Below are 24,308 nucleotides of genomic sequence, written 5' to 3'. Positions count from 1 at the left end.
TCAATGTATATATGGAAATAAAAAAAACCATGCACCAAAATATCAATCCTATATGCTACATATCCCCAGTATCCAGCCTGAAAACAAAATTCAGCACATTAACCCATTTCTTCATCTCCTTGTGTTTTTAAAATTTGTTTTGCAGTCCTGCTTGCTGGCTGTATTTTGACACCCCAGAATTAATCAAATTGTGATTAAATGGCTTCTAGAATTCTCTGAAGGAACATATAGTCAGTCCACAAGAAATTAGATAAATTCATCTTTAATATAGAAATAAAATGCTATTTTCATTTTTTTTTATTAGTAGGACAAACAATAGACAGACTAGTGAGTAAAATCAATAGACACCAAGTGAGAACAAACAAAACATACAAAGTAGATTTATCATTCCATTTTAAGACTCTGACAGTTTAATTTAGTGGAATTTAAATCTGTGATAGCATATAAACAAATAAAATATTACTTTTCAAAATGCACCATTAAAATTACAGGGATGGCAGAAAGGATGTGGTACAAAATATGGCAGAACCTAATTTAAGATAAGATTGCAAGACCTAGAAATACCAGGTGAACTGGCAGGGCCCACCTTTGGGGCTCACCCTGAATTGTGTGTCCCTTTGCAGTGTCAGTGCTGATCAGAATTTCCCTTTTCACAGGGAAGTTTGATTTATACTTTGAAGGCTATCACTAGGATTGAAAGTTTGTCATTGGAATTTTTCCTTAAAAATCACTGGTTATTTACAGATCAGTCCCCCAAGGTTGTTTTTTGGAGTCACAAAGCCACATTGCCATATGTCTTTGGGGGTTTTATTGGTGTGGGGAATTTGTAGGGATGCTTCAGTTAGGCTTGTTCTGGCAGTGTTAGGGCCTTCGGTTATCTGAAAACTCTCAGTTACCAACATGGTCTACAGCCATCGAGATGGGAGGATAGTGGAGGTGATGGCTTATCTTCAGGTTACTGGTAAATGGGGTGATGATGTAGCATGAACCATAGTAAAAAAAGGCTGGAAAGAAAGAGTAGGTTGACAGTCACACACAGATCTTTCCTTTACCCTTTTTTATTTAAAATGCACCAGTTAATTTGATAGGATCCCAAAATGTATCTTGCAAGGCAGGCCCAATAGTATTTGGGGTCCTTTTAGCATCAGTGATAAAACATGAAATAATGTAATTGTGGAACAAAATTTAGTTTGTAGAGCACTTTCAAAATGAAGAGCTAACAATGATAACGACTTTGTTTTTTGCACTGTGAAAAATTCTGAAATGTGCAGGGTTCTGTGGTTTGTGTGGGAAAGTTGGTTACTTTCCTCAGCCCTGAATTGAGCAATTGTTCCAGAATTATGCTGGAGTAAAAGTGTGACATACAGGAGTACTAGTAAGACACTGATTTTCACGAGCTGGCCCCAGTCATATGGGTCAGGATTACAAAAGGTTATGGCAAAGATTACTATCCACTCACTCCAATGGTCACTGTGACAGATATTAGAGAGGAAAGGCATTGTGTATGAGAAAGTTGTACCCATTTTTCTAAATTTGTTTAGAAACTGTTTTAAATAGGTACAACTCTGTTGTTTGGCACACTTATTTCAATTTAAGAGTGTCATATCAATATAGTTTAGGTTTTCAGTTTCAGGAATTTGGGCCTTTTAAAGCACCTAGGTATACTGGACTGATCCACACTTTAACCGCTAAGGTGGGCTACCATTTAAAATTAGGTTGGGAACCTAGTTATATCTACAGGGCAGAGAGAATTTAAAACTGAAAACTTCTGGAAAATATTGTAAATAAAATAGCAGCTTGCAAGGGTGGTTAACCAGTGGGTGATCCAAGTACTAAAGGAAGTGATGGATTCACCATCTCCTGCTGTCTTCAAATCAAGGTTTTTACGTGTTCTATAGTAATACAAATAAATAAGAAGACTAGATACCTCGCTGGAAGAGATCAAACCATTGAACTCAGTATAGGAGTAACTGGGGGAAATTTAACGGTTTGTGATATATAGCAGTGGTTCTCAAAGCCGGCTGTGGGAAGGGCGGCCAGCATGTCCCTTGGCCTGCGCTGCTTCCTGCAGCCCCCATTGCCCTGGAGCAGCGAATTATGGCCAGTGGGAGCCGTGATCGGCCGAACCTGCAGAGGTGGCAGGTAAACAAACCGGTCCGGCCCGCCAGGGGCTTTTCCTGAACAAGCAGCGGACTGGCTTTGAGAACCACTGATATATAGGAAATCAAACTAGATGATTCAATGACTCATTCCGGTCTTAAAATCTCTCATCTATCATAATAGATCTGTGTAAAATTGACACTTCTGATTTTCAGTGGATTAAAGCATCCATTTACTTTGCTTATTTCCATCTGCATGGGTTTGCATCCTAGAGAGCCCCAAATGATACAAACACTTAGCTAGATAGAATCCAAAAAGTAACATATACATCATTGTGGTATAAAAAATATTCAAGGCAAAACTTAGATACACCTGTAATATGCCTCGTTTGGGACTGAAACCATGAAAAACCAAAGGGCTGGGGGGTGGGGGTGGGAAGAGAGGAAATACAGATTGATGAAGGAGATATAAAGAAAGTTAATCACGTCATCTGTTGGGTCTTTCATAGATCTTCATGGTAAGAAGAATCTAAGCAGATGTATGCTTATTTTTATTTCCGTGACAAAAAGTAACTAGATTACTGCTAACCCCATATGTCCAAAAATCATGAATCAGGTCCCAAAATAATCATAACATTCATGTAAAAATAATGATTGAAAAAATATTTGGCATTCTTTTCCCTTGTCTTTTAGCCCTCAGGGTTCACATTTTCAAGCTTTTCTCCACAGCCATGAGAGCCAGAATCTTACTTTTATTTTTAAATGAAAGCTGAGATTCTCTTGTAATCACCTGACACCAGGATCTTGGCTTTAAGAAAAACATCAAAAATTTTGAGGCTCATGATAAAAATCACAAGAGCTGACAACAGGGAAACTACTCACAAAAATATTTTACAAAATAAATTGTTGGTCATCTTGATATCTGGGTTGAAATACATTGAATCCTATGTTTGTAACCAATCATGTAAATCTTCACTCATGTGAGTAATGCCACTGAATTCAACGGTCTTCAGGATTGGGCCTATTATCTAAATAAAAAAGAGTGTATTCAATCAATCCCCTTTTGTCTGTTTAGTGTTTAATAATGTGTACTAAGGCACTTATAGGGCTTCCTTTATTGTAGCAGCTGAGGACCTCCTAATCTTTAATGCATTAATTCTTGTGACACCCTTGTAAGATAGAGAAGTATTATTATCTCCATTTTATAGATAGGAACTGGAGGCACAGAAAGACTAAGTGACTTGTTCAACATTCTAGCCTGGAACCCATGGTCTCATGGTCACTTTAGCCACTGGACCATCCTTCCTCCCTCATTCATTTAGCCCTGGTCTACACTGGGGGGGAAAGGGGGAAATTGATCTAAGTTACTCAACTTCAGCTATGTGAATAATGTAGCTGAAGTCGACATACTTAGATCGACTTACCGTGGTGTCTTCACCATGGTGAGTCGACTGCTGCTGCTCCCCCGTCCACCCTGCCTGCGCCTCTCGCGGTACTGGAATACAGAAGTAGACTAGACGCAATAAATCAATCCCCGCTGGATCAATCGCTGCCCGCTGATCCAGCGGGTAATGAAGATATACCCTTAGTGAGCTGTACACACACACAACCCCATCATTCTGACTAGTTATATCTATTTTGTTAGTTCAATAATAATATTAACAGTAAAATTACTGGGAAACCAAATATTGATTTAAGCCCCAGCACAAAGATTTTTAGTTGCATCTGTATATTAAAAATAGTTGAATTAGAAATCGATTTGGATGTGCACATTGCTTCCATAGAGCTTACCTGTCTCTTAACTTCCTTTCCAATTTTCCCACCTTCTTTCTGCCAGAGACTTAAAATGTTTCTTCCATTCCTCCGAGACAAAAGGCAGTGATCAGCATTAATTAGCCACCTGCACCCACAGCAGAAAACTAAAACTTGTTTGTCTTACATGGTTTGTTGAACCCCAGGGGCTCCACCACATGTGTTGTTTTAACACTTCAACTCCAGTTCCTCCAAGAGATGTTTAATATCTTATGCAATGTTTTGCACTATTAGAAGAAAAAGTCTCTTCTTACTTCTATATACAAGTAATAAGAAGGAGGATATACTCTATGGATTCCTTGGAAGAATGAATAAATACCCTACCTCTTATCCCGCCCCCCTTTTTTTTTTTAACGTTTCCCTTCGATTTTCTCTTTTCCTATTGTCTATCTGTGTTTATAATGCTAAGTGACATATGCCATGAAGGTTATTAGCTGCACCACTCTTCCTTTAATTAGAACTGTTGCCATGAAAATATGGGCCTTTTGCAGATAAAACTAATACTTAACATTTATGTAGCTCTTTCCCTCTTCAAAGAGCTTTATTTATGTTAATCGGATGTAAACACCGCACTTTGTTTTCATTGAAAATATTAAAAACAATAAGAAATAATAAAACAAGTGTCCTTTTAAATCTTTAACAGTGACATTTAACCAAGTTCTTTACTGTCAAATAATACAATTATTCATTAAAAAGGTATAACAAAGATTATTTGTTGGAATATTTATAAACATCATTTTTCACCTGGTTTGCCATTTCTCATTACTGCAGCAGGTTAAGCATGATAAAAACACATTATTCTGCTGGGTTTCTCTCTTAAGGACCTGATCCAAAACCCACTGAAGTCAATTGGAGTCTTTTCAATTACTTCAACAGACACTGAATCTGACCTGAATTACAACAATTTACTTGAATCTGGGGCAAAAGCTACAGACATAAAAACAAATTATTTGTGTGTTACTGGATTACTGGAAGTGCAATTTATGATGTCAGCGTGACGCTGGCAGATCAGGTGTCAGCTCTTGCCAAGGCTTTAGACCTCAGCCAAACACTGACAAATTCATTGCTGGAACCCAGTCCAGTCAGTCTTCACCTGTGTGGTAGTATGGTTAAGGTGGGTATTGAACTTATAACTATGTTTAGACTTTATGAAATGCTTGAAAGTTGCTACATGTATTAATCCTACTTATAATATCTATATCCACGCTATAAGGGAATACTTAAGTGTTTGCTATATAGCTGTAAAATTAACGATGTACCTCACCAAACAAGAAAAAAACATTACCTATACAAAATGCTAAATCCCTTTGGGCAGGTCTACACTATGGGACTATGTCAACCTAAGTTACGCAACACCAGCTACGTGAATCATGTAGCTGGCGTCGACGTACTTTAGGTAGACTTATTGCAGCGTCTACACCGCGCTGGGTCGATGGGAGAAACTCTCCCGTCAACTTACCTTATGCTTCTCATTCCGGTGACTGGAGTCAACAGGAGAGCAATCGGTGATAGACCCACTAAATAGATCCCCAAGTGGATTGATCGCAGCGCATCGATCCCCCAGTAAGTGGAGACAAACTCCAAGAAAGGTATAACCTCTTTCCCATCAGGAAGGACTACCAAAAACTCAATAGTCATTGTGGAACACCACAATACCAAGATTTTGCTACTTGCCCCTGAACACCTACGAAGAGGCTATGTGCAAAAGTGCTTGTCCGATCAGCTTGAATTCTGGAAGAAGGAAATAAAGATAGTTGATAAGAAAATTTTTCTTCTGTTTGCTGTAAAGGACACCAACAGGACCAGAACCATGAAACAGAAACAGAGATCCCCAGGGTCAACCCGAGTTAGCCCTAAAAGACATTCAGAGCTGACAGATTATTACAACTCTGTTACGTTTTAAAACCATAGACTGTGACTCATTTGTGTATATACATTTGCTAGCTGTAACCTTGTTATAGCTCTCTCATTTATTTTTTCTAATTCAGTGGTTCCCATCCCACGGCCCAATTAGCACACAGCTGCGGCTCAGCTGTGTGCTAAAGGCCGTTGGGCCTATGGGATCATTGTGCGGGCTGCCCCACCACTTGGCACAGCGGGGTCCATGGCTCCAGCTGCCCTGCCTGGCAGGGTCTGGTGTTGGGGCTGCCTTGCTCCATGCCCCAGGGTCCGAGCTCAGGGCTTCAGGGCTGCCTTGCCCCATGGTGCGGTCTGGGGTCAGGGCTGCTGAGCAGCCCTGCACCTGGGGTCTGCTCCTGGCCCCACTCTGTGAAGGGGTCTGTGGGCGGGGGCCGGGGCCGGGGCATTCTTAACCTACAACCCAGTTAACACATTGTGGGTTGCATAGAGAGTAGGGGATCATTTTCCAGGATAGGTTGTAGATTGCTGATGATGCGCTGGAGAGGTTTTAGCTGGGGGGCTGTATGTGATGGCCAGTGGTGTTCTGTTATTTTCCTTGTTGGGCCTGTCCTGTAGTAGGTGACTTCCGGGTACCCATCTCGCTCTGTCAATCTGTTTCCTCACTTCCCCAGGTGAGTATTGTAGTTTTAAGAATGCTTGATAGAGATCTTGTAGGCATTTGTCTCTGTCTGAGGGATTAGAGCAAATGTGGTTGTATCTTAGCGCTTGACTGTAGACAATGAATCGTGTGATGTGTCCTGGATGGAAGCTGGAGGCATGTAGATAAGGATGGCAGTCAGTAGGTTTCCGTTATAGGGTGGTGTTTATGCGACCATCACTTATTTGCACTGTAGTGTCCAGGAAATGGATCTCTTGTGAGACTGAGGTTGATGGAAATTGGGGTGGAAATTGTTGAAATCCAGGTAGAATTCTTCAAGGGCCTCCTTCCCGTGGGTCCATATGATGAAGATGTTGTCAATGTAGTGCAAGTAGAGGAGGGACGCTAGGGGACGAGAGCTGAGGAAGCATTGTTCTAAGTCATAAAAATGTTGGCATACGGTGGGGCCATGTGGGTACACCCATAGCAGTGCCACTGACTTGAAGGTATAAATTATCCCCAAATCTGAAATGGCTGTGGGTAAGGACAAAGTCACAAAGCTCAGCCACCAGGTGTGCCGTGGCCACATCAGGGATAGTGTTCCTGACAGCTTGTAGTCCATCCTCCTGTGGAATATTGGTGTAAAGAGCTTCTACATCCATGGTGGCCAGGATGGTGTTTTCAGGAAGATCACCAATGCATTGTAGTTTTCTCAGGAAGTCAGTGGTGTCTCGAAGATAGCTAGGAGTGCTGGTAGCGTAGGGTCTGAGGAGAGAGTCCAAATAGCCAGATAATCCTGCTATAAGAGTGCCAATGCCTGAGATGATAGGGCGTCCAAGATTTCCAGGTTTATGGATCTTGGGTAGCAGACAGAAAACCCTTGGTCGGGGCTCTAGGGGTGTGTTCGTGTAGATTTGTTCCTGTGCTGTAGCAGGGAGTTTCTTGAGTCAATGGTGTAGTTTCTTGTGGTACTCTTCAGTGGGATCGGAGGATTAGTGGCCTGTAGAATGTGGTGTTGGAGAGTTGTCTGGCAGCCTCCTTACAAATTATATCACTGTAGATATATTGCTCAGGACAGTGAAGAATTCTGTACCCTGAGCACTATAGTTAGGTTGGCCTAACCTTCAGGGTAGATATGGCTAGGTTGACAGAAGGATTCTTCCATTGACCTAGCTACTGCCTCTCCAAGAGGTGGATTAACTATGGTGACGGAAAAACCCCCTCTGTTAATATAAGAGACGTCTGCACTATGGTGCTGTAGCAGCATAGCTGCAGCGCCGCAGCTGTACCACTGTAGCATAGACATACACTTAATCCAGGAGCTGGTGGAGGGAAGTTGAGTAATTTGACAGACAATTAAGTGATTAATCTAGCAGTGAGAAGATACTGGCTGTCTCACTTAGCCACCACGCTTCTGCCTCAGACTAGCCACTGGGATGAGCTAATTGTCCCTATGATGTCAGCAGAAAGCTGTCACTGCAGTCTAGGAGAGGATGCCCCTCTGGAAATGCTAAGAATTCCAGTGACCTGAGCTGAGTGCAAAGACAAAAACAGATTCTAGGTGCGGTTGCTGCCAGAAGGATAAGGTGTTAAAGTGGTAAAGAGAATTAGATAGGAAAGGGACTTAAAAATCAAGCTAAAATAATATAAAAAATGAGTGTGTTTTTTTTTTAAACTGAATATCCAGAGCCCTATTTACCTAAAGGATGTACTGTCTGTATGGACATGTTAACCAATAAACAATGAACTAAGGATTTGTTGGAATCCCAGCTAACCCAGGCTTGCTAAAATCTGTACATCTCAAAATCTGAATTTGGCCCTGTCTACAAAGAGGAATCTGAGCAGCATAACTATTCTGGAATAACTCCCTCATGTGGACACTTATTCTAGAATAATAGAAACTTTATTCTGGAATAATTACCTCTGCTTTGTGAGAACAGGTTTCAGAGTAGCAGCCGCGTTAGTTTGTATTTGCAAAAAGAAAAGGAGTACTTGTGGCACCTTAGAGATTAACAAATTTATTTCAGCATAAGCTTTCGTGAGCTACAGCTCACTTCACAAAAGCTTATGCTGAAATAAATTTGTTAGTCTTTAAGGTGCCACAAGTACTCCTTTTCTTTTTGTGAGCACAGTAATTATTCCAGAATAAAGTCACTTTTATTCCTGAATTAAGTGTCCACAAGGGATACGGTTTTGATTCAAGCTGCTCTCTACAATACACATATTTCTGTATATTTCAAATATGCTGTTTAACTGTCTACAACATTCAAAAACCAACAAAGTATTAGTATTTATGTTTACACAAGATATTTTGTAAGTACTAAAAAAAAGGGGATCGAATTTGAGGGATCGAATGGGAATTTAATACAGATAAAGTAGCATTATATCAGAGAGAAATATTACAGCATATACTATGTAACTAAAAGACAAAAATATTTTGTTTTCATAAGCACAGGAAAGATTTTCAAATAGTAAAAATCATATTTTAAAAATCAGAAAGATGCACATTGAACTTTTCAAAATAATTCTATGGGTCCAAATTTATGCCTTGCATAACTTCAGTTAACTGATTTCTTTCTGATTGATTTTAGTGGAGTTATAGCAAGGATGAATTTAGTCTGGGATTTTTATTTTTTGTAACTAGAGCTGGTAGAAATTTTTAAGTGACTTTTTTGGACATAAAATGGCCTCTCTGAGTCAACATTTTTTGTGATTTTTTTTTTTTTTTTTACTCAACTGGAAAAGAAAAATCTGTGTCTGTTTTTACTTTCCTCCTTTCTCTTTTTTTCCACCCGTCCCCTGCTTTTTTTCCAGTGATGAAAAAGGAAGTAGAGGGAAATGGTATAAAAGGAAATAAGGAGGAAAAAAAAGAGGAAAAAAGAAAAAATAAACCCCGCAAATTTTCAAAAATGAAAGTTATTCCCTTTTGAAATCCGTGAACAAAAAAGACTTCAAGAATTTTTTTTTTAAGGGGAGGGAGGATTTTTCCTCAATTTCTCTACCACCTGTAGTTGTAACCCCCTCTTACTCACCTAGCCTCCCATTATCTGTTCTATCAGACATGCTGTTATAGCTTATATAGGGTTCGATTCTGGGAGGTACTGAGCACTCTGGCTCTGATCCAATAAAGCATGTGCTTAAGCACATATATAATACTATTGAATTGAAGCCAACAGACTGTAAACTGTTTGATACTGGGGCTTTTCTTATCATTTTGTATAGAACTATAGAAATATTTTTTGTAGAAATTCCATGCAGGACTTGTGAAGAGACATCTTCCCAAATAGAAGTGATTTATTATATGGAATGAAAGTTCTGTCAAAGACTCAATAAAGGTTTAGTTAAATTTGGGAGCCAATGTGATCTAGATAAAAAGACAAGGAGGCAGAAGAGTAGAGCATTTTCATGCAGGCTGAGCCATTGACTAAGGGACTTTGGGCTAATTACTTAACTGCTATGTTCCTTAGTGAAACCAGATGTAATACTGGGTCAAAACATACATCCACACAAAATGTCATTGAGAAACAGATGCTGAAGTCTTGTTCAATTTTCCAGAGTAAATAAATTACCCCGCAACCCCCCCCAAAATAAAAATAAAAGAGAGTTAAACATGGCATTAGAACAAGACATTCCTTTAACAGCCTTACTAAGCCAAACTCAGATGTAACTGCAAAGAAAGCCAACACAACTGCAGTGTTTTATATCAGAGAGCCAAAAGCCAGCCAGAGATACACACTTCTCATTTGTACTTTAGTTCTAAACTGAGTCTTTCATAATAAAGGGCCAAATTCAGACTGGTGTAAGCAGATGCAACCTCACTGACTTCATGAATCCCAACGAAACCCATGGAGTAGCATCTGATTACATGGAGTCTGAATTTTCCCAAAGTGACACAAAGATAAAAGAAGAAATGAACGTTGACAATGTTGCATAGATTCTTTTTGTGTGCGTTTCAATGCTGTTAGGTCATTTCGGACCTTTAAAATATTGTAAAGGCCTTTTTTTCCAATCTGGACCTAGAAATAGGAGAGAGAATTTCTTAACACTGCAGAGGACTCCTCCACTGCACTGAACAACTGCAGCAGTACGTAAAGACCCATGTTAAATGGAGAATTAGCCTGGCAGTTAAAGCACAGGACTAGGAATTGGGAAAATACATAGGCTCTAAATTCAAATCTGACACAGACTTTCTGTGTGACACTGAACCTGCCAATCCATCTCTTGGTGCTTCAGTTTCCACATCTGTGAAGTGGGGATAACACTTCAACAATGTGCTTCAGTTTTACAGATCTTTGAAGAAGGGCACATTCCTAACTATCATAGTCGGAGTCCTATTCCCCAACTTTAAGGCATTGCCAATAGCATATTGTTAAAACAGATTCTGTGTTCAAGGGAGTAGAAAGGTGTACAGCATTAAGATCCCTTAAGTGCTCCATCAACTGAATGTATGATGCAATTTACATAAAATGAACACTTGAGCTCTATGCTTAGAAAACATGCACGAGTCCAAAATTAAATAGAAATCTCTTATACTGGGAAAATAGTTTAAAACTCAATTTTCTAGAAGTGGTTCATAAAAGATCATGTGCAGATGCACAACTGTATTTTCAACAGAAGTGTTTTGGGTGTTACACTTCTTTTTGCCATCTTAATCTTGGATCCTACCTTGTGCACCCACTTTACACACCAACAGCAGATCTGGACCTACCACGGCATAACCAGCCATTGAAGCATCACTCTGGAATACAAGGAAACTCTGATGGTATAGATCCAGCATAACAGCTCAATCTTATGCCTCCCTGCAGCAGACACAGGGAGAATGGCAGGGAAAAAAACAGGGTATAGGTGGGTCCTCCCTGTACTCTGGCAATCCCCAGCTGCTCTATTTGCCCCTTGGGATAGTTAACAATTGGTGCAATGCCTGAGGACTGACCTGGACCAGGATTGTCTCCTCTGAACCCTACGCTCCTGAATTGTGATGCCTCTTCCTTGCCTGCAACCAAGGATCTAGGCCTTTATTTAATACTTATGGTTTCCTGTCAACAAGTATTGGCTGCATTCCTTCCAGCAAAGTTACTGTTGTGCTCATTTACCCTGATCTCACACTTCAATGTGGTGAGTGTTGTTATTTTTCTAACATGTTCAAGGATCTAATGCCATCTAAAGGATAATGTATTGAACTGCAAAAATACAGTGCTATTAAGGACTATCAGAAGCACATGACCCTAAGGAAGAATATACATCTGCAACCTGCCTACCTGGAACTAGAGATTGTTACTGTGGCAGAGAACAGGAGGAGTGCCAAGAGACTTGACTCTGGGTGTCAACGGGATGAAAAGTACAGTTCTTGTTAGCTAATGAGATTGCCTCATTGGAGTGTTATTTTACTCAGACATCAGGCAACCCTAGAGCTTTATCAGCAAACTGAAATTTCTCCACACTCATTTTAAAAGGTATTAGTGAATTTTACTGCATTCCCACTTAATTCAGCCAAGTCTGTGTTAGCACTAACTGCTGCCCATTTAAATACTAAAAGGAAACAACATCTACACAGACCATATACATTATTTAAAAAAAGCGTATGTGCTGTAGCTGTGAGAGGACAGATATAGGAACACAGCAGTCAGAACACAAACACGGGAATCAGAAGATCTGGGTACTATGTGCGTTCTGGCGCAGGCTTCCTGTATGAGCACTGGCAAATTGACCAATATCTCTCCCTCAGTTTCCCCACCTGTAAAATAAGGACAACAATTCTTAGCTGCCTCTTAAAGGTGCTGTGATCCTTAATTAGTTTGCAGAGTGTTTTGAAATCCTCAGAAGAAGAAGTGCCTAAATCATTTTCTGTATGTCTCACTAATAGGATACAAGCGTATAAGTTTTTAAAATTTTCTTTGAATCTTGTTCAATTACATTACAAGGCAAACAATAAATATTCTGTAGTGGCATTAGACACAAATATATTTGAATCCATTTTTGCGCCTTTCCAAGTAGAAAGTCTCCTCTAGTCATCTACAGCCTTAGTCTGTGGATAGTCTTAGTCTGTCCATATCTAGTCTGTGGAGAAAAGCAATTTCTCTCTCTTAGCTCTCTACATACATTACCACAATTGTCAATTCTCAGGTAACTTCCCCGCTCTATAAAATAGGTCCTTGTCCACAAACTTTGGGTACATGGGGGAAGAAACACTCTCCCCTTGACCTCAACACTTAACTACTACAGATTTCTCACCTTCTGTTTCTTATCACAGTACTTGAAAAAAATAACCATCTTCTATCTTATGATCTTACACATCATAATATCCTAGACTGATTCGAACTGGATTTTTTTCTGAACAGGAACAGAAATAGTTTTTCTCCACATAATTAAGATCATACATTTTGCTGAAGATAACCTCCCTTTTCTCCTCTCATTTTCTTTGGCCTCAATATAGCCTACACACTGTGGAGCATTCAAAACTCTTGGGCTTTCACCATTGCCTTTATAAACATCCACCCGCCCACTACATGTTAATGTTGTCTTTACTCATTGTATTTGTATAGATTATAAACACCCCTGGGCAGAAAACTTGTCTTCTTTTATGTTTAAAGTGCCACTAATACCTCTAGCACTATATAAATATAAGCATTTCTATCTTGAAATGGCTCTAGAATCTGGTCATAAATAAAGTTTACAGACATAAGCATGAACTTCTCATATCCCATAAATGCCTAGCTAGGTTTTTTAAAAATTAATATATTCCATTTTATAATGGCAGTAGGACAACTTTACACAGGATTATTGCTGTTATAAAGTTGTATTAAAAAGATCACTGAGCTTCTAGACAGGTGTATTACAATGAATCTGTAATTTTTTTTAGAAATACATGGTGTGTAGTTTCTTAATGATTAATGTATATTAAAACATAAATAGTACTTACTCCACCTACAAGAAAGTAACACTCATCATATGCCCCAATCAAAACCAAAATAGTTAAGTCTAACCAAATGCTGCTGTGTTTTAATTTATTAGGGATTGTGAAAGGTTAAATAGCCACAAATGTGCATATTTGAAATTATTTCCTATTCTTCTGTGAGAAATAATGGCTTAAGACTAGTAGTAAATAGTTATTGATTTTACTTCAGCCTTATACTACATGCTCTTTTCCTCTTTATTAGCCAATATAACATCAGCAAAGGAAAAACCAGAGGAAGTGAGATAACCACAAACAGCAGAAGTGCCAAACAAAACCTTTGTCACTTTAGATTTAGGACATGCACAAAAGTTCAGATCTATGCTAAGTTTGGACTCCTCTGATGCTCTACAAGGTAAAAGGCAGTGTTTTTCCTGGCCAATGGTGTACACGTATTCCTCAAACTCTAAAGTAAAAAATTTTCCATGAGAAAAAATGAAATTAGAGTGTCTTTAAGGAATTATCTGGTTTCTTTTTAGTTTTCAGAGAGCTGAATGTATCACTTTTCTAAACTTCAAATACTAAAACTCAAGACATGGTTTCTGATCCTTCCCTTTATTAATACTCTGAACATAGACACATTATTGATTACCAGATGCTTCTGATTTTGATAAGATGAGAAAAGTAAGTTTGCCTTTGACAATTCAAATACAAGAAAATTACTTTCCCCAAATTAGGGACTGATCATGAAATGGGATCAGACCCTGCTATTCTATTCAGATTCTTACTCTTCACCCCTCACTGTGGTATCAGAGCGAATAAAATTCTGTGACTAACATGTCACATGTAGTTCTTTTCTTCTCTCTTTTCCTGTCTACTTGGATGATGTTTGTCGTGGTTCTTAGCTCTAACAGGAATTTATTGTACAGTCTTGGCCCTTATAGTACAGTTTCATTGTGCCCGAGGAATAGAGCTGTTGACTGCAGTGTTTGTCCCAGAGCATTAAGTAATCCTTTAAATATTGCCCAGATCATTAAGCTCCTTAAAAATAAAAACTGAGACCTTGAATTTGATTTTGATATTCTATAGGGAGCCAATGTAGTGAGATGAGAATAGGTCAGCAGTGCCTGCTGTAGCCCATGTTATTGAGGAGGTAAACTCCTGCAGGTTATACAATTAGTAGTTTTCTGAAGGCTGACGGTTTCATATCCAGGTAGAATGCATTGCTGTTGTCCATCTGGGAAGTAACTAAGGCATGCAAAACTGAGAGTACTGTAGGTATTTTTTACCTGGATGGGATACTGACCCCGCAGACAGTAGAATTATTCTTAGATCCTCTGTTATCTATTATTATCAGTAATATGCGGTTTTCCTCAATGTAAGCAAGAAATCCAGGCCCTTTATCAAGGGCCTGCCTTCCTCTCTGACAGAATTACAGAAGATGTCAGTGAACACAAAGGCTCATAAATTCTCTACACTGATTGCTTTGCTCATCTCTCATGTTTTAAGCCTGATCCAACACCCTCTGAAGGCAATAGGAATCTTCCCATTGAATTCAATGGGTGTCAGAATTAACCACTTGTTCTACTTTAGAGGGTTATGGTAGGGATTTAATATTTTCCATCAGTTATGTTTACAGTTAATAGTCAGTTAAGAATGGTTTGAGTGTGTGTACGCCAAGGCTCATTCCCCACTCTGGCACTTCAAGTACAGAAGGTGGGGGTCCGCAAGGATTTTAAAAATTAATACTTTCCCCTCCAGGCTTGTATTAAACTCCCAAGGTTACAGCTTTTCTCCGACCTTGGCTTGATAAACCACTCAAATGCAAAACCCCTTTTGGAACCCAGGAAGATGCACTTGGGAATTCCTTCCCACGGGGTACCCTCAAGCCCTTTCATGCCCCCTGCGGGGAAGAGCTGAGAAAGAAAACAAAGGAAATTAGCTGGTGGCAACAGCTAATTAAACAACATATGCGCAAACCTCTCAGGACACCAAAAATCTAATCCTGTTCTTAAAAAAAAAAAGTATAAATTTTATTAAAACCAAAAAAAAAAAGAAAGAAAATACATTTGGAACTTAGGCTTTTGCTAGATTTTAAAAGAGCAATTCCAAAATTTAAGCACCTAAAATAGCTTTCTTGGGGGTTCAGCTTAAAGGTTACAAGCAAACAAAAGCATCTGGGGTTAGCACAGAGGAGTCCATTAGCCATAACATATAAATAGAAATAACCCTAATTGTATCTTTCTAAACATTTGTGATCTACTTACACATTTGGGAGTTCCAAATAAGTACTGTAGTTCTAGGTATGATCCGATGATTTATGATCATACCTGGCTTAAAGCTTCTCATAGAATAACTGCTCCCTGTTCCCCTCTTTACGGGAGAAAAAACAACAGACAGGGAAAGTTTTTCCCCCCCATTTAAAAAAGTTCTAGCCTTCCCATTGTCTCTTTTGGTCAGGTGCCCACTCTCTTTCCTTTACCTGCAGTAAACAAAGTAACAAAGGGACTTTGTTAACCCTTTACAGGTAAAGCAAGCAGAGAACCACCACCAAGAGAGACTTTATAGCTAGCTGGCTGGGTGTCCATAAAAGGGAGTTACCACCTCCTCCCCCATTTATCACAGTGTGTGTGTACACCAGTTCAAAGTATTGTATAGGGAGAAAAATACTGCTCTTTTTTTTTCCAGTAGAGGATCTCTATGTCATCCTGAGTTCATGCAGAGCAACAAATTTTTGGAATCTGTTGCAGACATTAAAACCAATTAACAGATCCCTCATTCACCAGGATGTATTCTTCTGTTGAGGGTCAGTATTCAAAAGGAAGAATTACAACCAAAGTTTAAAATGAACTCTTCAGATTTGGGAGAAAGATTTTGGGAAAACCCTTGCTTGCTATTTGTCACATTCACAACCGCCTAGAAACTTATGACTAGATAGTGATACCCTTACTCACATTGAGAAATACCTTATTCTAAAGCATGAGGATTGATAATCCTATTAACATTTTCCTAGGTAGTTTAAATACTTATATTGGTTTCCACTACTTTCTTGACTCCTACTAAACTCTTTGGTTCATTAATATTTTGTTGTAGTGAATCCAGAGGTTAAAGACACTTTTAAAAAACAACCAACCTTTTATCAGTTTTAATTTGTTGCTTTTAAAATTAATCGAATAGCCCTTTGTTCTTGTGTTAAGAGACAAGTGTGTCCAATTGACCTTCTCAACACCATTCATTATTTTATATATTCTATTACTTATTTGTCTCCTCTCAGCTAAACAGACTGGTCTTTTAGATTCTCTTTATAAAGGAAGCCTTTTCACATCTCTAATCATATTCATTGCCTTTCTCTGGATCTTTCCTATTATTTTTTGTCATACAACAAAGATAAAGATTCACAAAGAATCACCTAAAGAAAAAAACCCACAACTATTAGCACACTAAAGCTATTCCCTTGATCTCCTGTCTAGGACTTCCCCTAGTTCCATTTCTCCCAGTCTTCCTAATACAGATTTAAAGAAACTGTACATATATTCTCACATTCTTACTAAGAAAGGGCAACCAAAATTAGACAGAGTGCTCAGGATAAGAAGGTACCATCTATTTGTGTAATTACACTTAAAATGAGAAAAGAAAGTTAAGGTTGCAAAGTCAGGTACTCAAAAGTAAGAAATGCCAGATTTAAGGCTATCCATACAACCTTAATTTGATTCCTCATTGTTACATTAATTACATAATTGCATACTATCCCCTACCTCCTCATACAATCTCAGTCTCCAACAAGCATCCTTGCCCCAGTGTGTCTCGGTATTCCCATATCTCCCGCTCCTTCTACGATCTCAGTCCTAGGCTCCTTGCCCAGCCAGTCCCAGTCTTTCTCACCTCACTGTGATGTGCATAATAATACCCAGGTCTTTTTCCTGTGTGAAAATTTTTTTAGCATATATCAATATGTATAAATCGTTAAAATAGTTCTTTCCAAGACACGTTACTTGCACATCTACATTGAATTTCAGCTGCAGTTGCCTTGTCATCAAAACAAACAAAAACAAAAATTTGGTACCTAATGACATTTGTGAATCATCAAATTGTTCACTCTGCTTGTAGGTCATATCACTTCCCCACAACCCTTTGTCTTCAGCAGGGACTCTCTCTTTCTGTATGTTTGTACCACGCCTAGACAAAGGGGCCCTGATTTCAGCTGGAATCCTTAGGTACTGCTGTAACACAAATAAGTAACAATAAATAGCTTTGTTCCATCCCTCTAGAAAGATACACACTCTTCTGTAGCCTTGATTAACCTAAATAATGTTTTCTTGCTGCTTTTCACTAATGGCTTGTCTACATAGGAAAGTCATACCATGTAAGCTAAGGTGTGAATTGAAATCAATAGTTAGGCTTGGAAGGATTAGATTTTTGCTAGTAAACATGAATTCCACTGTATCCATATAAACAAAAAATATATTTCTATAAATAAATATTTAAATGTAGGCAAAGCAAGAGAACTGCTGCTGGAGAACTTATTAGTTTCATGTAAGGCTATTTACTTAGTATGTTTTGACATGTGATGTTGACAAATTGTGTTTTAATAGTTACAAAGCTTTTACTTTTTGAATCTCAAGATCTACTGTCATTAAGTAACTATTGTCTGACCACCCATAATGTCCCAGGGAAAGGAAGTCAGACAATTTAAATATTTTTTTAAAATGTTTAAAATAAACATAATTATTAGCAGTCAAAGTTATTAAAAAAAAATCAAATTCTGCCAAGCCTAAATATAGCAACAACAGAATAAAGCCTCAGGCTGACACCCTCCTGGGATCGCTCCGGCTGCTCCCCGCTCCAGCTGAACCCCTCGCCCGACACTCCGCATTAACTGGAGCGCTCAGCGATACCCTGCGTGAGCGAAGTAGTCTCCGGATGGTACCATTAGCGGCTTCCGCGGGGGTGCGTATAAGACACCCGCTTCCCAACGCTTACGGGGAACAACTCGACTTGTCACCACACCCCGGAGAGCCATGGTGCAGGCCACAGCCACCAGCACAGGTGCGGCCGGTGGAACAAACCAACAGCAAGCGACGGGGGTGGCGGCAGCATCATAGGCAGGCGACGCGGGAGATTGAAGTGTCTGCGCCGCCGCCGCTAGCCAGGGGCCTCGCGAGGAGGAGGAGGCGGAGGCGGCGACGACGACGGCAGCAGCAGCAGGAGCAGCGGCCGGGGAGGAGGAAGGGAGAGTCCGAGCCTGCTGCGCCCGCCCCTCCCTCGGTAAGTACCAGTCACTGCGCAGGGGCAATTCAGGGGGCTGGAGCCAGCGCCTCGGCCGGCGGCTCCTCGCAGGCGGGTCCGCCGCCCCCCCCCACAGGCGGGTCCTGCTCCTGCTGAGTGAGCGAGGCCAGGGCCCCGCAGTGACACACACACGGCACCCGGTGGCTGCGGGGATACCCCCGGCTAGCCCGGCCGCCGCGGCTCCTGCGCTCCGGCTGTGCCCCAGGCCTAGCACACCTGCCCCTCCCCAAAGCGGTGCGAAGCCCTCGCCCAAGCCTGCAGCTGCGCTGGTGGCGCCGCTTCAACCTCCGCGGCCGCTGCAGGCAGAGCTGGGCGCTGCTCTAGGGCGGGCCGGGCCCGCCAGGGAGCCTCTCTGACCAATAAAGCAGAATGTATTCGTGTGTGCCCTCCTTTTTGGGGGGGCGGGGGAGAAGGTGTCACGGTGTTTCAGTTGGTGTTGTCTCTTCCCCCCGGCTGAGTTGTACGTGTGTGAGGACTTGGGTATTTCTACGTTCATAGGTCTCCCGCTGTAGGGAGACTGGGCTGCAGCTTGCATGGTCCCGCAGCAGACAGGGTTTATTGGCCTTGGTGCCTAGTTCGAGAAGTTTACAAGACAAAATGAGCAAACCTTAGTCAAACGGAAACTTGGTCTGGCTCTGCTGGGAAAGTGCGTCTACTTATCCCCACTGAATTTATACTTCGCCACGTTTGTGACTCCAGCCCTCCTTCTGTCTCCTGTGATCGCCCCTCAGTGTTCTCAGATATTTTTATTGGTCTCTACGGTGCTATGCTGACTGGGATTTGCCTTTCCTTTAGGCAAAACTCGAATGTGAGTGAAAACACTTAGGGGAATGAAAAAGGAAGAAAGGTCCTGAAGAATGCCAAATGAAATGCAAGAAGCTTCTAAGGAACTTTATGGGTGGTTATTTGTAATTTGCTAGGCCTCAAACCAGTTGAAATTTAAGAGTACAATACAGCAAAAATGCAACGTACCCTTTTGGTAGAGGACTGACTGACTGTTTTGCATTGCTTTTTGAGAGCACAGTACTTGGAATATCACTAATTATTGACCGAGGTTAACTGGTATAATACTTACTTTCTAACTATATGAGTTATAGAACTGAAAAGAAAATTGACCTTTCCAGTTCTCTTGCTTCTGTTTTTTATTTTTAAATAAAAGATTTGTGAAATGCCACATGAAATTTAAGCCACTTAATTTGTAATGGGAGTTTAGCTGAGGAACTATACCCAGCTTGTAGGACAACCCCAGAAACGCATATAGCATTTCTGATTGATCCAAAGACATGATTATCAGAAGTCCCAGCAGCGTTTTGCTGTAAAAAGCAAGGCAGGATCTAGGCAAGGAAAAAGTCTGTGCTACATGCCTGTCCTCTTCTTGTTTCCAGCTATAGACAATACTAATGTGGGAGGAGTAACAGAAAGAATCGAAACTTCAAGTGCACTGGGCAGGTTGCTAGACCAGATAGTGAAACTAGAGTCCTAAACTGTTAGGAATTTAGAAAGAGGGCGGTAATAGTTTGATATGAAAAATTTAGTTCACTTCGTGGTGTAAGCGTTTTGCATCGGAAAAGGGGATGGTCTCTTCACGTCATGCCAGGGCTGCTGTGGTGACCTGCTTGTACTAAGCACGTCGGTCCTCTCCCCCTTCCTACAGGAGCCTTTTTGGCTCGGGGAGGGATTCCCCTCCTCAACCCCTATGCTTCTACTTCCTGCTTCTGTAGAACTACAACTCCCAGTAACATCTCCGGCAGCGGTTTGAAAGTGAAAACAAACTGTAGGTTACCATTTCTTGGCAGTAGTAGTAGCAGCAGCACATGTCCTTTCTCTTTTGTTTTCCGCCTTGTAGCTTGGGTGTGTACAAGAGGAGCCAGCAGTAATCGTCGCCCTGAAGAAGGGGTCGGATCTGGACCCCTCGAGTTACTTTCCAGGAGCAGCTGTCGGGCCCTCTAGGGAGGCCAGAAAGCGACTCTCTTTAAGGAGCTTTAGGCAGTAAAAATCTGCCTATGAGTCCCACATGCAATTTGGCAACGTAAGGCCAGCTGCTGTTTCTGCTGCTGCCGTCCCGATTGCTGAGGAGGGAAGCACTCTTCACCTCCACCTGCTGTGGCCGTTTCCATTACCTACCTGTGGGGCAGTCTTGCCATGTGGGGCTAGGAGAGCTGCAGCGATTTTCTGCAGTATTAAGCAGTAAATATGGAGGCTGCTTGCAAAACAGATGGCGGGGAGCAGAGTCATCCCAGCAGCGGCGTGGAGGCTCCTGGGGACGCTTCTATGGACAGTTACTTGCGATCTCAGGGTTTATATAGAAAGCGGGTTGCCAAGGATGGATCCTGTCTTTTCAGGGCTGTAGCCGAGCAGGTAAGTAGTTATTTAATTTAAGTAACCAGAAGCACTTTGCACTTCAACGCTGGCGATACCTGGAGGAAATGGATCCCATTAGTGGGTGTTAATGATGAGAGTGAAAAACGAGAGAGTGGGGATTAAAGGAACACTAGCTGTGCCAAGGGAAAGCACCACATCTCAGGGAGGGAAGAGTTTGACATATTGGTATGTGTGCACAATCTTCCTGTTCCACTTAGGGAATTTAGGTTCAGGTTTTGAACACCCCTTCTGCCCAGTCCCAGCAGTGCATTTTTAGTGTAAAATTAGCTCAAACTGGGATTTGCCACTTTTGTATAAAAAACAATCCAGGAAAGATCTTGAAAGCCCTTCCCTGCTTTATATTGTGTGAATGAGTTTGCTGAAGTTTTGGAGTAAGATCATCATTATCTTCATGTCACGCTTTCCCCCTCACTTCTGTGAAACAGCATTTTGAAAAAATAGTGTCTTAAATACAAATAGTAGTGGGAGGACTAGTGCTTCAGATTCTGAGCCAGTTATCCTGCTCATTTTGAGTGTTGATAATTATGTGAGTAATGTTTTCTTCCACAAAATTTGGACTCTAATTCTTTAAAGTTATTCTGATGGTGGGAGTTTTCTTTTAAGGTGATGATACAGGAGAAGGGGGAAACAAAGTCTGATGGACAGCTAGTACTCTGTCAATAAATATTCATTTCATATTAAATTTCTAAATTTACTGTAAATTTTGACTTGTCATTTAATTTTCAATAAGTAACTGATTTAATTTTGTACAGTTGTCAGTTTTGAAATAAATATTCATCAAAATTAATTTAAAAAAACTGATTCTTTCCAAGCTTGCATTTAACCTATATTCATTACATCATCCAATCATTAACTTTCATCAAGAGTCTTAAGAAACTGCAGCTTCTCTCTTCCTTCCTCCCCTCCCCATAGGTGTTACACTCACAATCTCTGCATATTGATGTTCGGAACGCCTGTATAAATTATCTTCGGAAAAACAGAGAAAAATTTGAAGCAGTAAGTAAATGCCATTTTTCTTCCTAAGTATTTTCTTGCTCTTTTCCTAGCTCTGCTCTACTGTTTTGTAGCAGGGTTTCTAACAACTAGATTCTACCTAGGTAGGTGTTTAAAGCAAGTGCTTTTAAAAGGAATTGCTGCTTGTTCACTACGTTGGGTGAAAAGCACAGTCCACACCAATTACTAAGCTTAACTAGTAAGAAAGTTTTAGGGCAGTATACTACCACCTTAATGAAGCATAAAGCAAAAATAAAACAGAGCAGGATAGAGCAGTGATCAGTTACCCAGTCTTGGGGGGCAGGCAGACTGTTTCTGTCATCATGAGATCGGATCTGGTGAATGTTCTGCATTTATCTCTCCTCCCCCCCTTGTGCCTGAATGATGTTACAAGATATAAAGGATGTGTACATAAATTATTAGAGCTACTATATCTTTAAATATTGTCATACGTATATCATAACTGACCCCAAATCCTTCTAATACATTATTACTTATTCTGATAAAACTCTAATTGGCCTTTTCTTATCTATCTTTTTTTTTTTCCCCCTGTGCTACCCTCCTCCTTACTCAATCCAATCATTTTTTCAATGCTTTAATGTGTTCCATTATTTCTTAAAACAGTTGTCTTATTCTTATGTATCTGTTTCTTGTGGCCTTGGAGTTGTTGTTTGGTTATTTTTCTCCAGTCAGTATCCATCCTCCCTAGTCTGTCTTACTATGGAGATCCACACCTGGCTAGTAAATCACACATTTGTCTGGTTTGCTTTGCCTCATTATCTACACAGACCAAGAATCCACTGAAGATAAGGCACAAACCATCTTTAGGAGATTTGATTTTTTTTTTTTTTTTTTTTTGCAACCTTTGAAGTTTTTTTTAGCAGATTCTAGAGCTGTGTCATAAAACATATACAGAAAGCAGAAAAAATTTGCTTTTACATTTTCTCATAACACTGTTAACTATATATCTACTTTTCTAACACTGTTCATTATACATTTCTTTACAACTAATAACTAGACCCCATGAGCTTATTGGAAGATGTACATTTCTTGGAATGCGCCCTCCCCCTTACCCCCCTTTTAAAAATGTGTACTAACCATACTAAAATAAAAAGCTATTCAGCTGTAAGTTTCCTGTGGTATTGCTCCAGATTATTAATAGATTGCTGAAGAATGTTCCCACTTACTTTATAGCAGTCATAATATAATTGTGTAAGTAAATTCTCACATTTTGATGAGTATTATATTTTTAGCATGACTAAGACTGAGATTTGACTAATAAGGTGTCATTGATACTAATGGATTTTTAAAGTGACTTTTTTTATTATGTGGTGTGATCATGTTACATGGAGCTTTTCAAACATGTAAGAAACAAAGTTCCCCAGTAAGGGGCTTATAGTCTAATTCTTACAAGCAATTTATAGTTTTATAAGGAATACCATGTCTGTAGATGTAAATTCTGTAATTGCAAACCTCTGAAAAAAATCATGGACATGATTTTTACATCCTATAATAATCCTATAGCATCATTTGATGATTGTAATCAAAGGTGGTATCGGCAGCATTTAGAGTTTGTTTACATTTGATAATTTAAGGTAACTTATGATGATAGGTCAGTGCAGGAAGGAGTACACTGTTCATGCTCTTATTTATGTGTAAAGGTCACCATAGGTAACACACAAAAACAAAGGTTCCATTGCCCACTCCGTAAATTTTCAAATAAGTACCTTTATGCTTTCTCCCATGCTGCTCCATGTGCTTGAGAGGTACTCCTTGCAGACCTTCACAGATTCTTCTTAAAACCTCCTTTGCCAAGATGCTTACAAAAAACTTGACAACAGTTAAGCTTTGGTGTGCTGAAACCTCTACCTATCCTGCTGACCAATATTGTCTCATTGTTTCTTTGTATTCCCACGTCTGTCTCTCAGAATCATGCTTAGACTGTAAGATCTTTGGGGTGGGGACCACCTTTATGTTCTGGTGTTTGTATAGCACCTCGCATAGTGGGGTCCTGGTCCAGGACTAGGGCTCCTGGGTATTATGGTAATTAATAATCTAATAAACCATTTTCGATAATATTTTTACAGTTTATAGAGGGGCCATTTGAAGAGTATTTAAAATGTTTGGAAAACCCACAGGTATGTATTACTTAATTAAACTTGCATTATAGAATATAATATCTATTTATTTTGGCTGACTGAAATTAGCTTAAGATATCTCAGTGCATTATATGTAGAACGTGTACAGACACATTTGATGTATGCATACACTGTTTTGGAGTTTCAATTTATTTGAAAAAAATTCTCTTTCAAAAATGACAATTTTGAAAGATCATAAAATTACATGT

The 24,308-nt window shown here is 40.0% G+C and overlaps 2 protein-coding genes across 13 annotated transcripts in view; one reads left to right on the top strand and one right to left on the bottom strand.

Moving 5' to 3' along the window:
* Positions 1-312: 312 nt before the first annotated feature.
* LOC144930491 (uncharacterized) lies at positions 313-18,570 on the bottom strand. 6 transcript variants are annotated; one of them, XR_013635696.1, is made up of 7 exons: positions 18,281-18,570; positions 17,056-17,520; positions 11,074-11,146; positions 5,371-5,642; positions 3,891-3,960; positions 3,524-3,594; positions 313-3,127 (listed from the first exon to the last, which is right to left on the bottom strand). XR_013635696.1 is itself a non-coding variant. In XM_078852489.1 (6 exons), exons 3-6 carry the CDS (start codon positions 5,547-5,549, stop codon positions 3,124-3,126), a joined length of 324 nt encoding a protein of 107 aa, XP_078708615.1. In that variant the 5' UTR covers positions 5,550-5,642; positions 11,074-11,146; positions 17,056-18,185; the 3' UTR covers positions 313-3,123. The 6 variants fall into 6 exon arrangements, 2 of the variants coding, with proteins under 2 accessions (XP_078708615.1, XP_078708614.1); XR_013635697.1 differs by having other exon boundaries at positions 18,196-18,281; XR_013635698.1 differs by lacking the exon at positions 18,281-18,570 and having other exon boundaries at positions 17,056-17,220; positions 17,364-18,185.
* Positions 18,303-24,308, top strand: part of OTUD4 (OTU deubiquitinase 4) — a 47,112-nt gene continuing 41,106 nt past the window's right edge. For 2 of the 7 annotated variants that reach the window (XM_073341265.2, XM_073341264.2), the window contains exons 1-4: positions 18,324-18,565; positions 20,433-20,944; positions 21,881-21,964; positions 24,049-24,099. In XM_073341265.2, coding sequence (XP_073197366.1) covers positions 20,780-20,944; positions 21,881-21,964; positions 24,049-24,099 — 300 coding nt within the window. In that variant the 5' untranslated portion in view covers positions 18,324-18,565; positions 20,433-20,779. Of the gene's footprint in view, positions 18,566-20,432; positions 20,945-21,880; positions 21,965-24,048; positions 24,100-24,308 lie in introns of all 7 variants that reach the window. The other 5 variants (XM_073341272.2, XM_073341268.1, XM_073341269.2 and 2 more) reach the window with 5 other exon arrangements.

The sequence above is a fragment of the Lepidochelys kempii genome, chromosome 4 (genome assembly GCF_965140285.1).
Source record: "Lepidochelys kempii isolate rLepKem1 chromosome 4, rLepKem1.hap1, whole genome shotgun sequence".
NCBI classification, from domain to species: Eukaryota; Metazoa; Chordata; order Testudines; family Cheloniidae; genus Lepidochelys; species Lepidochelys kempii.
This window is presented reverse-complemented; position numbering and strand designations above follow the sequence as displayed.

Coding starts and splice junctions, on each gene's coding strand:
- LOC144930491 (XM_078852488.1), bottom strand. CDS start 5,549: ATGACTATTGAGTTTTTGGTAGTCCTTCCTGATGGGAAAGAGGTTATA. Junction 3,961..5,370: donor ACCGGAATGAGAAGCATAAG/GTAAGTTGACGG, acceptor TTTGTCTCGGAG/GAATGGAAGAAACATTTTAA. Junction 1,005..3,523: donor ACCATGGTGAAGACACCACG/GTAAGTCGATCT, acceptor CTTTCTTTCCAG/CCTTTTTTTACTATGGTTCA.